Source organism: Onychostruthus taczanowskii, unplaced genomic scaffold, assembly GCF_017590055.1.
Source record: "Onychostruthus taczanowskii isolate IOZ18803 unplaced genomic scaffold, ASM1759005v1 scaffold114, whole genome shotgun sequence".
In the NCBI taxonomy this organism is placed as follows: domain Eukaryota; kingdom Metazoa; phylum Chordata; class Aves; order Passeriformes; family Passeridae; genus Onychostruthus; species Onychostruthus taczanowskii.
Window position 1 is genome coordinate 36,870 of NW_024498074.1, and position 15,457 is coordinate 52,326.

General features: G+C 47.1%; 1 protein-coding gene across 1 annotated transcript in view; it reads right to left on the reverse strand.

Moving 5' to 3' along the window:
• The window catches only part of FRAS1 (Fraser extracellular matrix complex subunit 1), a 103,029-nt gene that overhangs the window by 36,443 nt on the left and 51,129 nt on the right, over nucleotides 1–15,457 (reverse strand). The window contains exons 17-25 of the mRNA XM_041427445.1: nucleotides 14,691–14,864; nucleotides 13,067–13,207; nucleotides 11,696–11,839; nucleotides 6,184–6,336; nucleotides 4,492–4,638; nucleotides 1,503–1,649; nucleotides 723–863; nucleotides 492–632; nucleotides 105–248 (exon numbers count right to left, since the gene is read on the reverse strand). Coding sequence (XP_041283379.1) covers nucleotides 105–248; nucleotides 492–632; nucleotides 723–863; nucleotides 1,503–1,649; nucleotides 4,492–4,638; nucleotides 6,184–6,336; nucleotides 11,696–11,839; nucleotides 13,067–13,207; nucleotides 14,691–14,864 — 1,332 coding nt within the window. The remainder of the gene's footprint in view (nucleotides 1–104; nucleotides 249–491; nucleotides 633–722; nucleotides 864–1,502; nucleotides 1,650–4,491; nucleotides 4,639–6,183; nucleotides 6,337–11,695; nucleotides 11,840–13,066; nucleotides 13,208–14,690; nucleotides 14,865–15,457) is intronic.

A 15,457-nucleotide genomic window follows, 5' to 3' on the forward strand; every position in this document is an offset into this window, starting at 1 on the left:
GTAAGTAACCACTCAACTTCATTCAGGAAGGGATTTCCCCCAAGATATTTTGTCACTGGTTTTCCACTGAAGATAAATGGTGCTGTCTCCTGAGAGACACTCACCTTCTTCACACTCTCTGGTCCGTGGATTGCCATAGAAACCCTGGCCACAGGCAGAAACACAGACCTTATTCTTCAGAAACGTGCTGCTGTCACAGAGGTGGCACAGGCTGCCACTGTCACACTCCAGGCATCCAGGAGGACAAGCTGCATGGGATGGAAAGCACAACCCCACTGAGACAAAACCAGCCTCAAGCCTCAAAACTGCAAAACTAGCGCAGCCACTGGCATGCAGATCTGCCCCCAGGCTCAGAGCAGAAACACCACTGTGTGTGTCTCACCTACCCAACAAAAACAGTCAAGACAGTGGGCAAAGAGTTATGATAAAAGTTGGCAAGCAGTTCCTTCCTCATTTGCCCACCGTGCCTGCACCAAGCTCGCCGTGCTCACCTGCGCACTCGCGCTGTGCCTCGTCCGCGTGGTATCTGTGCCCGCATTTGGGAACACAAGCACTGCCCAGGAGGAAGAACGGGGCTGGGCAAAGGCTGCACTTGTCTGCTTGGTGGCACCGAAGGCAGGGCTGATCACACCCTGGAGAGACACAGGCAGAGAGCTCGGCCTGGCAGCTCTTGGGAGACAAGCAGGGAAACGCGCTGGAGGGAACGCTCCATGGAAACTCACTCTGGCACGTGTCTGATTCCCGGTAGAAAGCTGGAGGGCACTCTTCCACACAAGCTCCTTCGTGGAGAACGTGGCCTTCCATGCACTGCAGGCAGTCAGTCCTCTGGGGACCTTTGCAGGCATTACAGCTCCAGTCACACTCTGGAAGCAAACAGAAATCAGTTCAGGGCAGCCCTTTCTGGGGTGCTCACCCTGCACAAGGGCTTAGCACCTGGGGTCTACAAGCTGTGGGAAGGCATCACTTATTTCCACCATGGAACACTCTGCTGGGGAGTTCTGGAAATCTTTCAAGTCACGTGTCTTTTAAATCACTCCAAACTGCTGTTTCTGCAGCCATCTGGTGATGCAGGATTTAGTAAGACAGAGAGAGACAGGTAAGTACAGGAGGCCAGATAAGCCCCAGAAAGGAGACTCAGCCTGGCAAGCTCACTCGTTATCAGCTGACCCGTGACTAAATGAATTGCTGGACCTGACCCCTGAAAACTTTGCTGGCTCAGTTACAAAATCATTTACAAGAGAGCGATTTGCAATCATCTTGTTCCGCTGAAAGGCTCAAGTATGTGACAGCAGGCTGCCTAAAAACAAAAAAAAAAACCTGCAGAAACCTTGCAAGCAACCTGTCACTGAACAATTTTCCCCTTCCTACACCCTTTTTAAAGCAGGCCACCTGCACAGCTCCCGCTGCCATCTAACGGATTCCAAGGCGCTTGCATTTATTCCTTTTTCTCTTTCCTTTTTTTTTCCTTTTTTTTCCCTTGAAACCAGCAAGGCATTTTTCACCTCTGCAAGTGTTGGTGGAAAAATCCAGGTAATACTGCTGAGCACAGCTCTCGTACTGGCACTCCCCAAAGAGCAGGACCTTGGCTGCATCTCTGCACGACGTGCAGCCGGCCGCCGAGTCGCAGCTCCGGCACTGGCTGCTGCAAGCTGTGGGAACACAAGGAAAACCAGGCTCATTCCTGAGGTTCTTACCCTGCAGCTCCTCTTGTCCTCTGTGCAGACTCCAGGGTTCTTGCTTGTTTTGCTCCTTTTCACATTCTCCCAAGTGTAAAGAGCCTCATTCCATTTGGAATAGGCTGGAATGTCCCCTCGCACTGCTTCTTACTTTCCTTTGGACAGGTCAGGGTAAAATATTGACCCTGAATCCAAATCCCCAAATAAGAACTTTCCCTGTCTCTGTTTTTTTGTTGTTTTTTTGTTTGGTTGGTTGGTTTTTTTTAAATGTCCTCTGTGCAACCTGCATTTCATGCAACTCTTTACCCAGAAACACACAAATTTGGAGAGCAGAGTAGACTGCTGCAGTCCTTGGTGGGACCAAAGGCCCATTTAATTTCACTTAACGTTTCTACCTTTTTATCTGAGCAGAGTGTGAAATTCTGGAGCTGCAGGGAGCAATAAAGATGTCAGGAAAAAAAATAATTCAGGGATTTACTGAATCTAGGATCAAAGTCCAGAGGTTCAGAATATTTCAACTCACCTCTTTGATGTCCAGGAACTAAACTTCGCAGGAGGCTGTACTAACAGTTTGGGTGATAAATACTGACATGTTCATTCAAAACACAGTTTTAGAACCAAAAAACCTCCAAAGTAAATGTGAAAATACCCACCTTGCTCTCCCTGAAGCAAGAACACAGTGTTTTTTAAAACAGTTTGCTAAAAAATGTCACAGAAGGTCTGCATTTTATTGAGGTACAAATGATTTCTAGCAAAATGTTTACCTAAAGAATCAAGCAGCTGCTTTTAGGTGCTCTGGTGCCACTCCCATTTTTCTTCACTTAAGAACACTACATGGAAAAATCACATTTTTCAAGTGCTCCAAAGAACCAACTATTAAAAATGCAGTAAAACATTCTACATGAGGTCTAAATCCATGGAAATCTGGCTACCCATGGAGGCATGCCAGAAGAGTAAGCAAAAACTGTATCTGGAAGCAAACCTGTCTGCTTGTTTTATCAGCACGACCCCGTATCTGCATTTTTAAGCCCGTGAAGGACTCGTTAAGCTTCTCACTGTTCCTGGGCCAGGATGTCATTGAGCTCAAAAATATCTCCCAGAGCCCATACGTGCACTCAGCATCTCTCTGAACCTCATTCCAACCCCGAGTTCCTCAAAAGTGCAAAGAGACTAAAATAAACGTTGAAGAGGGACCAGATTTTCTCAGCCTGGCAGCCAACCTCCGATTAAACAATCTTCATTCCCTCCAAGTGGCAGTTTCCCAGCAGCCTGGGACAATTTGTATCTCCCTGGCTTATCAGCAGCACTTGAAAAGGCACAAGTGACACTTGGAATGACAAAAATCCAACACACTTGGCCTTGAGCCCCCTGCTCCAAGGATTACAAACACTTCTTAAAAAGCCATTTGCAATAAGGAGATTAGAGTAGCTGAATTGGCTGGCAAAAAAAAAAAAAAAATCTATTTGCAGTTGAGCCCCTGAACCAAATTCAGGAAGGGTGCAGGCCTCAGGAACATTCCCAGTCTACCTTGATATCCTGAGGCAGGACTATCAACAGGAAAGCTTTCATTAAAAAGGGGCTTGTTAATTAGGAAGGGAGATATTCTGGTGCAGCAAGCAAGAAGAGAGTCCCTACTGCAGGAGAAAACTGAGCATTTTGTTAAGCTTGTAGGAAATCAACCAGAACATTTTTTTTTTTAAATTCCTATTTTTTATTACTTTCCTTTCTTTTAAATTTTTATTATTGAATATCCTTTTTTTTTTTTTTTCCCACAACAGAAGAATGGTACAAGTACTTCCAGCTATTTCCTTGAACTTATGTAAGGTGTCTCCATTTCTGCTGATCAGATGGAAATAATAGTTTCAGGAGAACCATCTATTTCAACAAAAGGCAGGTAAAGCTGACAACCACTTCAGTTTCCTCCTACAGGACCTCATCAGTGACAAAATTGGGTCTAGGTAGGATGACACTGATACCTGGACTCAGTGCAACAGAGTTATTTTATCATAACTTGGGAGAACTTAAATCAGGGTAATGCAGGACTTCTCTAACCTGAGTGCTCAGGTTCAGAGTGACCAAACCACTTCAGCATTCACTCATTTTTAGGTGTGTGTGTATTATACATTGGGACAATTCAAGCAGGGCTTTTCCCAGTATTTTGTATATTTGGGCCATACCATTTTGCATTTTGGAACATGGAGCCAAATAATTTTTGAGAGGAATAAGCCAGGGCCAGAGTGAACACAAAATAATGAAGGAAAAGAGAGGCCCTGAGAGATTCACATAGGACAGCAAGAGTAGGATAAAACATAACCTAATACCAGACCAATTCCACCAGATCATTAGGATCAGCTCAGGTCTGTGTCTACCAAGCTGTACCTTGTTTCTCCTGAGGCTTCTTTCACATGAAGAGAAATGGACACAAATGCCACAGTGCAGCTCCCATGGCATGTACTGGCAGGTAGTGCAGGGGAGGGGGTTTGCCTTAGTAAGGACTGATTAAAACCGGCCTCAACTTGCCAAGTTTTCACCACAGGGAAACCTACACAAACGCTCCTGAAGATTTTTACAGCAGGACACAAAGCCTCTTGTCTTTCAAGGTCAGTAACAAAACTGCAACTGTTCAGAAGTTTCAGCCCTGCTGCAGGCTCCGCTCCTGAGGCAGCTCATCACCTCTGTCAACTCCCATCACGTTTTCAGGCACCCGAAACCTTTCTTTTCCGGGCTAGAGCCACAACGAGCAAAGGAGCAAGAAAAGCCAGGTTGGAAAAGGCACTGTGGCAAGGAGAGAGGGCTGGAGGAGAGAGGCACTCACGTCTGCAGGCGTGGCTGCCATCGCTGTAGTACCCCAGGGAGCAGAGCGGAGCGCACGCGCCCGTGTGCGACAGAACCAGGCCGGCGCTGCAGGACGAGCAGGACGAGGGACCCTCGCCAGTGCAGCTCTTACAGGAAGGGTGGCACCCTGCAGGGACAGCAAAAACAAAAAAAAAAGGGCTTCTGCAAGTGTCACAGGCTTCAGCAGAAACGCAGACCGGGAGCAGGGATGGTGAGCACCACAAGTTCCTGCCAAGTCTAAGGCCTCAGTGGTGCACAGTGCCTAAGAAAGGATCCTCTCCTTTCTTTCTCTTTCCACCCTCTTCTCTTCAGCCTTCCCTTCTTAAGAAAAAACCCTTGCAGGATGTGGCCAGGACCTGTCTAACAGAGAAGAGTGAAAAAAGGGCTAGCACATACCTCCTCCTCATGCTTTCTCCCAGCTAGCTTCAGGTTAGAGCCTCTTTGTCTGTGCAGGAACCATCTAGTGCTTTTCTAACAGCTCCACATTTTCCTGAAGATTCACATCCATCCCTTCAGCAGGAATTGCACTGAAGGAGACCAGACTACCTCCATGCACCCTCTCCACATTTCCCTCACGACTTTCCAGGCTCTTTTCTTAGTCTGACCAAAGGGATTTAAAATATCACAGTGGCTGAGGCCAATGTACCCTATTACTTTCTCCAGAGAGGTTACATAGAAAATGATTAGTCTGTTTTACTTCTTGACAGGCCTTTATTTAAAGATTGATGCCATCATTACACCTATCATGATAGGTGTAAAATTAATCATGAGAGTGGGCAAAGGGATGAGAAGCAACCACACTGAGCTGTGCTGGGGATCTTAAAAGGCAAAATAAAATGTCCTACAGGTTTTGACATAGTCTGAAAAATGCACAACTCCATTTAAATCAAACCTTCAAACAAAAGGGAAGAAATGTTATCCCTAGGCTTACATTTCCAGGATGGCACAACCTCTCTCTTGGGCCTTTCCAATCAAGTGACACAGAGTATGTTTCACAGATCTGAGATCTCATTTATCAAAAATAGGTAAATAAACACACAGCTCCCAGAATGCTGGAGAGAAGCTTTGAAATGCGACCCACCTTCAACTAGATTAGGAAATGCCACTTCCTGCCAAAGGAGCATCTCCATTGTGCTGAATTCCTGGTCTTGGTTCCTTTCTCTCAAACTAAAGTGCAATACCCTTTGCTCAGCTTTGAGCTTTACCAGGTCTCTGTCAGGCACAGAACAAGAAAAGGAACCTTCTTTCTTCTAAGAGCCCAGGGAGTAGAAAGCAGCTCAGGCAATGACTGGAATATGAAACCACACTAACAACAACAAGTGGAGGAGATGCAGGGCCACGTTAGAAAATGAAATGTGGCCTGGGTGCTGCATCCATTGCACCAACCTAAAAAGCTGAATGGAATGGGCTTTCTGTTTTAGGAGCTGCTACAAGCCATCACCTTCTGGGCCATTATTGCAGCAAGACAAGCCTCAGTAACAGACCTCACTTAGGGTGATGTTCCACCTCAGGCTGCAAAACATCCTGAGAAACTCCTACAGCATGAAAACAAAACTGCTCCAGCGCAGTTGGACAAAGCTTCTCTACTGGGCAGGAACCACTTGGTGGAACTCCTGCCAAGGGTGCAGGCAGCTCCCTGCAGCCCCTGGGGGTGTGTGCAGGAGGCACTCACGTTTGCAGGCTCCTTGCTCGGCGTAGTATCCCGGGGGGCACTCGGGCAGGCAGCGATCCCCCAGCAGCAGGTGCCGCCCGTGCTGGCACTTCAGGCACACGCTGCCGCTGTCCTGCAGGTCAGCCACGCACTGCTGGCACAGGGGGTGGCACTCTGGAGGGAACAAAGGACACTGAGCACAGAGGGACAGCGCAGAGCTTAGCTGAGAACTGTAGGGAGGGCAGCAGGGATGGAAATTGGAGAGCAAATCCCGCTACCCGAAACTCCCGCATCCTTTCCTCTCTCCTCCTCCTCCTCATCATCGTGTGCTCTTCCTGAGCACCACAACGGTTTCACTTTCCCTCTGCATCCCTTCTGCCCCAGTGAAGCATCCTCTTTCCATCCTTAAGTGAGCTTGGGAAAGCTTTACACGAAGCCAGCTCAAAGGCCTTTGCTTCCCGAGGCCTTTCTCTGATTTTGAGTGCCTCTGCCTACAGGTTCCTCTTTAGCTCCGCTGGAGGCCTCGGGCACTCGCCTCCCTCTGCTCCCACCGTGGCAAAACGAGGAGCAGGACCCGTACAGCTGCACGACCTTCTCCTGTAGTTCCTGCTGCTCACATTTTCCCAGACATCCATGCCCTGAAACAGCCACACCAGCCCTCAAAGCCAGGCCAAGTGCAGCAGCAGAGTGCCGCAAAACCTTTTCCTTTTTGCATTTCTCCCCAGCAGGACGGAAGCTCGCGTCTCCTGACCTCTGCCTGAACTTAGGTGCTTCACAAGGTTTGACAACAAGGCTTTTGTGTGCACAAAGGTGCAGTGTAAGGCGACCTGGAAGCCAAATTAATCCTCATTATGGTAATGGAGAAAATTATAAAGGAAATGACGACTGTCTTGAAAGATATGTAACAATGAGGCTTGATTTGAGTGCCTGGCCTCTTGTCAGATTTCTGCTGCAGGTTCACCTTTCTGCCTTTTGTCTCCTGTGACAGCACTACTACAGGCTGTCAGGCAATCTAGATGTACAAGCTGAGCACAGGCTCACATGGGAGCCTGCAGGAGTTCTGCATCCCTAGCTGCAGGAGCCTGGCCCCAGCTGATGTCCCCTGCATGTCACACACAGGTGAATCTCACCCCACCCTGCTGCAAAAGCCCAGAAGCAGCTCAGAAACTGATCCAGTCCTGACTGCAGGCAGGGATCCAGGCTTCTTACAGAGCTGCCTCCTTCAGATCCTGCTTTTGCAGGGTGTAGAACCCATGGAATTTCTGCTCCATGCTCTCAGCCTTGGAGCACCTGTGATTTGTATGGGCTGGAGGTGGGGTGACGAGTTTTATGCATTCATAACCAATAAAATTAACATAATTCCAATTAGTTTCTTGTATTTCCACGTTTACCTGGTAATATGTTGACTCTCCTTACTGCTAAAATAATACTTCTCCAGTTCAATCTCTTGCTGGAGCCACTGGTCTCTAATAAAGAGCTTTGGCAGGGTACAATGAGTAACAAATCTGCTCGAAACGTTTCATACACAGAGCATAAAAATGAGGCTGAGAAAATGTAGGGTTTCCACACAGTCAGTATCTGCAGCAAAAACCTAGATTCTCCCAAACTAACATTTAAAAATCCAACTATCTACAAAACTCAGTGCTGCTGCAGCAGAGTTTTCCCTTCACAAGCCTCTATTTTCACTCCTTCGAGTGGCAAGAGTTTTCTCAGTTACTGTTTTAGGATGAATCAGCCCCATCACTCTCTTGTTCCTTTGCAAGCCTGGAGATCAAAGCACACACAACGCCAACAAAAAAACCCCAGGGCTGCTGCTCATGGTGAATTTCAGGGACATTGGGGAGCGAGTGAGAGCGAGAGGGAAGAACTGAAGGGCTTTGTTTAGGGAGAGATGATTTCACTTTTTCACAGCAGGCTCCCTTTGAAGCCAGGACTAACAGAAGGGGGATATTTTCCTTGTGCTTCTCAGTCACACCCCCCCCAGCCCTGCTTGTTTCCTGCTTCTGCCTTCTCCCTGTCAATCCTGCCTCCAGCTCAGCCAGCGGGCACAGCCTCTGGGATTTGGGTTTTCTGGAGCCTTCCTCACCTCTGTGCAAAAATAACCCCCATCACCTTCCCTATCACTGATCTTCCCATTGCAAAGTAGAATGGAAATACTTGCATGGATTTCCAGAGTTACTTGCCTTCCACATCCTCTTTAGCCTTCTCTTAGCAAATAAAGCAAGACAACAGTGACCTTCCTATATGGAAATTATCTGTTACAGGTTGTTCTAAGACAAAAGAGGCTGCTGGGGAGAAAAAAACATCTCTGAAGTGTTTATGAACACTCACAAAGGAAACCAGTGGCATCTCTGCCTCTCAGCTCCACCACTTGCTAAGCATATATTGTTTAAACACATCACCCCTCCTAGGGGCTCTCCAGGAAAGTATTTCCTGACGGAAGTTTTGTGTTGTGCTCTAAGGTGAGACCTGAGGTTTACAACAGAGCATGACTTCAAATCAGCACTGAAAACACCACACACTTTTGTAGGCACCTCAGTGGGGAAAAAGCCTCTGGTCTTACAGGAATTCCAGAAAGCAAGTCAGTGTGGTTGGTTTAAAAGGATATGCAGCACGAACCAGGATTTGTGGCTCGCTTGGGTTGTTGGAATGTTTTTCTTGTCTCTTCCAAGACCTGAGAGGGAATCTGTCACTGAAACAAGCCAAGCGAATTCCCTGTGAAGTGCAACCACGTTTGCAGGGATCTGCCTGCTCTGTGAGAGCTTCCCCAGGCAGTGGGAGGTGGGAGATCCAGCTGGAAGGTCCCTGGCAGCAAGGAGCCCAGACCGAAGCAGGGAAAGGGTTTTCCCTCCTCTGGCAGCTCAGCTGCTGGCTCTGTAGGAGGCTGCACACCAGTGAGGGAGTGGAAATGAGCCCCTCTTGCTCCAGCTCTCTGTGATGATATCAGTGTCTCTCTAAATGGGCAGCAACAGCTCATTAATTTTACAAGGAACTGAGGATATTTCTTGTTGTCAGAGTGTCCCTTCTGGAATTTTAAGAGCAAGGCAGCAAAGCTTGTTACAGGCCCCCTCCTGAGCGAGCTCTTCTGGTTTAGCTTTGAACATTTTCCCAACTGCACACAGGCTAAGAAAGCAAGGGCCTGAGGAACATAGGGAGTGGGAGTTCCCTTGCAGCTGGATTAAAGACCAGACTACGAGGGATTTTCTATCTGTTGGTGTTCACAGTTTCCTTCCACATGTCCCTCTGCATGCCCTTCCATGCAGTCAGGAAAGGATCCATAGGGAAGCTTCCAGATCAACAGGGAAACCTCAAATCAGAAAAAACAAGGGCAGGGGTTTATGAGCAGGACAGGGCTTTCAGCAGTGGTTGGGATCTTTAGAGTGCTGATTGTAAAGTTTCCTGAAGATGAAGTCGAGCTGGACAAGAGGGAGAGGGACACCTGGGAACTGGGAAAACAAACCCCACAGAAGCTGAGAGATCCAACAGGGGATGGCTCAAGTCTCAAACACATTCCTGTACATTTGGGCTGTAAAGTGAAATTAATCAATTGAGCACTCTCAGGGAAGAATTGGCACAAATTCTGCGTGCCCAAAACAGAGCTCAGGGACTCATTGATTTTTCTGAAAGTTGAGGACATGTTATCTTTCTTCTGCTTAAATGTGAAATGCTTATTGATTAACTGCTGAAAACAAGACCTCTTTTTTTTTCCTATTATCAAGGCAAATGTTCCCATCCTCATTCAGGTAACATGCACAATAACACCATTAATTCCCAGGCAATGGTTTGGAGTGACAGTTGCTTTTCTCCAGCCCCTGTGAAAGATTTCCCCCTCCAGGTCCATAAAGTATGGCAGGTGACTGTGATGCACAGCAGGCCCTGTAAGCCAGAACACAATTCTGCCTGCAGGGTTGGGAATTGAAGATAAATGGGAAGATAATTGTAAAAATATATTGCTTTGGGAGGCGAAGGAAAAAGCTTTGTTAGATTCTGATGCAAATCATATCTTATGAGGGTGTCAGGAGTTTTAATGTGCTCTTTTATGGGACAGCTGCTCTTTAACTGATAATTAATAACTTGCAAGGGCAAATTCAGCATTTCAATCAGTGCTGAACAAGAAGAATGAGTGAAACTTAACAACCTGGACGTGGAGCTCTTTACCTCCAGGAGAACTGGCCACAAACACACTTTGCTTAAACACCAGAGATAAATTTAGCACAAAGAGCAGCACACTTCAGACTGCAGATCCGAGGCCAAAGCACAACTTTTTGGTCAAGGTGAAAAACCCTCGGTTATGTTCCTCTGCAAGGGCTCTCACAGCTTCTGTGGGACAAAGAAACACCTGGACAATGAGGGTTCCCATGCCAAAGGGAATGCCCTCCACACTGCTTCCACTTCCTGGGACATCTCCCTGATGATCACTGGGATTGGGGAGCAGGAGAACTGGTCCATGACACCGAACAAAGGGATAATTAAAGAATAAACCCTCCTCAGAAAAGAGTGCTGACTGATGATAAATGGCACTAAGGTTTTCCCAACACAGTTCACAGGGGAAGGCCACTTTTCCACAGGACTTCTTTCATAGGAAGCATAATGCGAATTAAGGGGGAAATAAGGTGGAAGAAATCAAGTGCACAGAGCTCTGATGTGCCAGGACATTAGTAAGTACCATTGTATCTCCTGAAATTGTGCAGAAGAGAGACACCTTTGTACTGAAATGTTGAATTATTTCCAGTCTGTAGTTATCTGGCTCCATCTTGATTCCCCAACCTGAATTCCTAGGGAGCTGTACAGTACTTTTAGGACATTTTACTACTCCTCACACACTTTCTTCCCTGCTCTTTTTGTCCCTGCAGACAAAACAATCACTGTTGTTTAAAAGGGAGATGAAGAAGTGGTTCACAGAATTAAGCTGTGCAGAGGAAAGAAACAAGTCTTTCATTAAAAAACATCCAGGACATAGATGTTCAGCAAAGAGAAGTCTCTGTGAAGGGAAATCATATTAAACTGAGAACAATAGCCTCTCAATGGATATATTTATTACTCCTGATGCATTTTTCCCTTTTCTTAGGATTCCTTATCTCATTTGGAACTGTTCAGTCTGGATTAAGCCTCACACACCGTAGCTTTTTCTGATAAAGAGAAAAAAAAAGGCTTGATAAAGCTCAGAAATGGCTGGAGCAGTTCCCAGGATATGTTTGTACGTGTCTGTGTGACGGATTAAAAGCGATTTTTCTTTTTAAACAGATAAATGCAATCAGTGGTTTCAGATGATGGGCTTAAGTGCAGGCACTGAGCACCCACACAGCACAACCCTCATCCAAAAAATCCTATTACCTCCCAAAAATGCACACAGCAACGCTTGCTGTGCCAGCTTTTCTTTAGGGCCCCACGAACTGCTTCTCTGGATCACAAATCCCAAACTTAGCTCCTTTTCCTGAAGCTCTGAGCGGGACCCAAGCAGCTTTCCTGGCAGTGGGAAGCAGCAGGTCAGTGGCACAGACAGCTCATGCCCCAGCAGCTCCCCTTTACTCACCCACACAGTAGCCCACCAGGTTGAGGTACTGCTCCTCCTTGCAGCCTGTCCTGCACCTCCCACCATCCAGAGTGGCATGGGGGTGGCAGGTTGAGCATTCCCAGTCAGAGGGGCCATGGCATGTCTTGCAGGATGGATGACAGGCTGAGGGAGAGAATCAACACTCCTGGTTATGCTCCTGGTGCACTCTCTCCCCCCTCCTTTCCCAAAAACCAGCTCCCACCATCATTTACTCCCACAAAACACGGGCAGAAAGTGGCTAATGGCAGCAGGGACTGCAGGGTTGGGGTTTGGAAGGCTCTTACGTCCTCATTTTGAATAAACAAGATGAGGAATGGGTTGTCAGTTTAAGAAATGTGATTTGCTGCCTGCATTAATCAAGGTATAGCTCTAGACACAATATAAGAGAGAAAGAGAGGTTGGCCCTGTTATTCCTCCCTCCAGCATATGCTTGTGCATATAAAAAACCAGAGTGGGATGCACAGGGGAGATAAATTAAACTTCTCTCGGGACTGTGTCAACATCATTGTGGAGCTTGATATGCATGAGAGGAAAACTGGGGAATGGTTTTTCCACCAAAGCCTCCCAAACTGAAACCTCTCAAGCAAGAATGCCCTGCCAGCTCATTAGCCACTTCTGTCTGCCAAAAGCTCAACAAAGACACGGCAGAGAAAGTGGCTTAAGAGCACTCAAAAATATTTCATGGGCTGCTTTTGTATCCTCCCAGCTTTAATGACAGATGTCAGATTTCCATGCTACAGATCTGAGGGAGATAAAAATACTATGGCTACCAGTCAGTAAAAAATTCTTAAAAACTACTTTCAAAGCTCTTCAGGAATAAAAGGACACAGCTTGCAAGATGCCACTTTCCTGACACTGAAATTTTGTTTCTAAGACATTTTTATAAGCCTGGAATGGTGTAAAGCAGGACTCAGCAGTTACCTCAGCTCTAAGGTGGCAGTGCACACCTCAGAACTGATGAATCTTTACAATGGCCTGCCAAATAAATCTATTTATAGAGTTGTTCCTTGGCTGAATAAATAGAGCAATGGACTTTAGAAAAGGTTTTTCTCTCTAAATCTGAGGCTTTGCCTAATAAAAGCATTTAATTTTTCAGTGTTGCCCATTAAAGAGTTTTTTCCACAGCTGGGAACACCACCCTGAAATCAAGCACAAAATATCTTCAGGGAAACAGTCCCGAGGAGCAAAACTGAGTGCAATGTAGGACTCCTAATGGGAGAGGGAGTGCACGTCCCTCTCCCATTAGGAGGAGATTCCATTCCCTGAAACTGGACTGTCCTATTCCGCCCTGAAAATACCTAAACACCCTCAGAGAAAGCAGACAGCATCTCCAATCGCAGGTGCACTCACGGGAGCAGCGGTCCCTGTGGCTGAAGAGCCCCTCAGGACACGAGGGGAGGCACCTGCCCTGCAGCAGCACCTGGGGAGCCGGGCAAGCCGTGCAGTCCTGGGAAGAATTGCCCACGCAGCCTGCACAGGAGGAGTGGCACTCTGCAGCAAAGGGAGAAACCACAACAGACAGAAAACCACCTTAATTCTGCCTCGTTTCACTCCTTACTGCCTCAAAATATGCTTGTGAGAGGTAGGATGGAGTGCAAAGTAGAGAGCAGCTCCTGAAGATGAGGAGCAGGCAGAGACAGCTGCATATTTAATATCTCTTTGCACCCACGCAGTTCATTCTGAAATGCAAAGCTGAGCTGCCCAACTCCAAGTGGTGCTGCTGTCCTCCCTGGAAGAGCTCTGGGGCTCTGCAAACTTACCAGCTGCTGAAGTCACCCTCTGTTGTCACCCTGCAGTCACTCCAGGCAGGGTTTCCTATCACTGCACAGTTACCATCAGCCAGTCTGGAGCAAACACCCACAGAGGTGGACTGGCCACCTGAAACAAATGCTCATCACAAGCATGGCCCAGCAAGAAGGGGGGAGTGCATTTAAAAACTGCACTTCTTTCCTGGAACTGGCCCCAAACCAAACCATCTTCAGCTAAGCCGTCTGATTAAATAAATACACAAATTCACTAGCCAAAAACCTCATACTTATTAGAGTGGCTGGAGGCCACAGGTCAGTTGAACACAGACAGACCTCTGGACTCTGGGGAGACAAGACACAGGGCTGGACAGAGGAAATTAAATGAAATAAATTTAATTATTTATAATTGTACAGTCATTTATACAACTACACTTAGCTGGCAGCCAGGGAGATCTTTAAGGTCCCTTCCAACCCAGGCCACTCCATGACTCTACAAAACCAGCATTTTGCCCTACATATGAGTGTGCTTCTGTCCTGCACAGTGTTGTTGGTTTGCTTTTCAAAGCACCGGCTATAAAATAAAAATAACTGGATTTTAAATTATGTCCACTTTTAAAAGATAGTTTTTTTCCCAGCAGGAAGAAGTAGCCACCTGTAGTGTTGTTACTACTGTTATTACTACTACTTTACTTAAGTCACTATCTCTCTGATTGTTGGGAAACAATATTCCCAATGTACATCCCATTACTTTCCCAAACTCTAGCCTTCATGGAAATGCTTCCTAATTGGATTTCAGGAGCAGGGATGGCAGGTGTGCTGCAGGGCACGTAGCAGAAGAGCTTCCTCAAAAGAAAAGACTGCTGTGGGATGTCTTGACCTGCTCCAAGGGCTAAGAAGGAGAAAGCTCAGTCTTTTTTGAAAAGGATTTAAGGGTTGATCCTGCTTCAAAGTAAGCCAGTGCTAAAAAATCACGTACTCAGCTTCAATGGAAAGGAGCTGAGCTGTGCAGGCTTGAACACAGGCATTCAAAAAGAAAGTACCTGAGTCTTTTAGTCAGGAAGTCTTATGTAGATTACATTTTCCCTCAAAAGCACCAGGATGTGCCATTTTGAAAGTTACAGAGTTTAAACACTCATGGCAGTCACGAGGCCAGCACAGGGCTGTACAAATCAAATGCGCTACAAGCTCCCCCATAACACCCAAGGGCTCTGCACAGCTCTTCTCACCTCTGCAGACTCCTGTGCTATCCACATGGAAACGGGATGGGCAGAGGGGCAGGCAAAGGCCATGGAGAGCTCCTTCCCCGGGCAGGTGAGGCTGCAGGACATCCTCGGGCGCCCGGCACTGCAGGCACCGCGCGGGCCCCAGGCCGGAGCAGGAGCGGCAGGACGGGTGGCAACCTGGGCACAGAGGGAGAGAGCCATCAGAGCCACAGCTTTCCCAGGGAGAAGGACAAAGGACTGCTTCCCAGAGACACAACAGACAAGGCCCAGCAGCATCTGGTCCTGCTCCCTACAGTGGAACAGGGATGTTAGAAAAATACTTTGACATCGTTCCCCCCACTGCCTCCAAGGAGCGGATTTTCTCCTGAGGAAAGCTGGTGAACAAATAAAAAACTGCAGTCCTGTGCCACAGGCAGCCAATTCTCCTTTAATTTCTGGAACTGCAACAGTGAGCTCAATCTCATTAGGAGGGACAGCAAGAAATGACAGGAGAAAAGCCCTTCGTGTGCAGGGCTCACACGAAGCAGAAATTCACCTTCCCAGTTTTCGCTTTTCCCACCACTGCAAAGATGACCTCAGTCTTTGCAAATCTGCCAGATGTGTGTGGAATTTCACACCACAAATATGTAGAATTTCATACCAGATGTATGTGGAATTTCACCCACATCTTAACTGGTGTTGAGAAAAACCTGGGAGCAATGTACATTTAGAGAGGAGAGGAGAGGAGAGGAGAGGACTCCCAGAAATCACTAAATCCTGGGGGTGTGAAA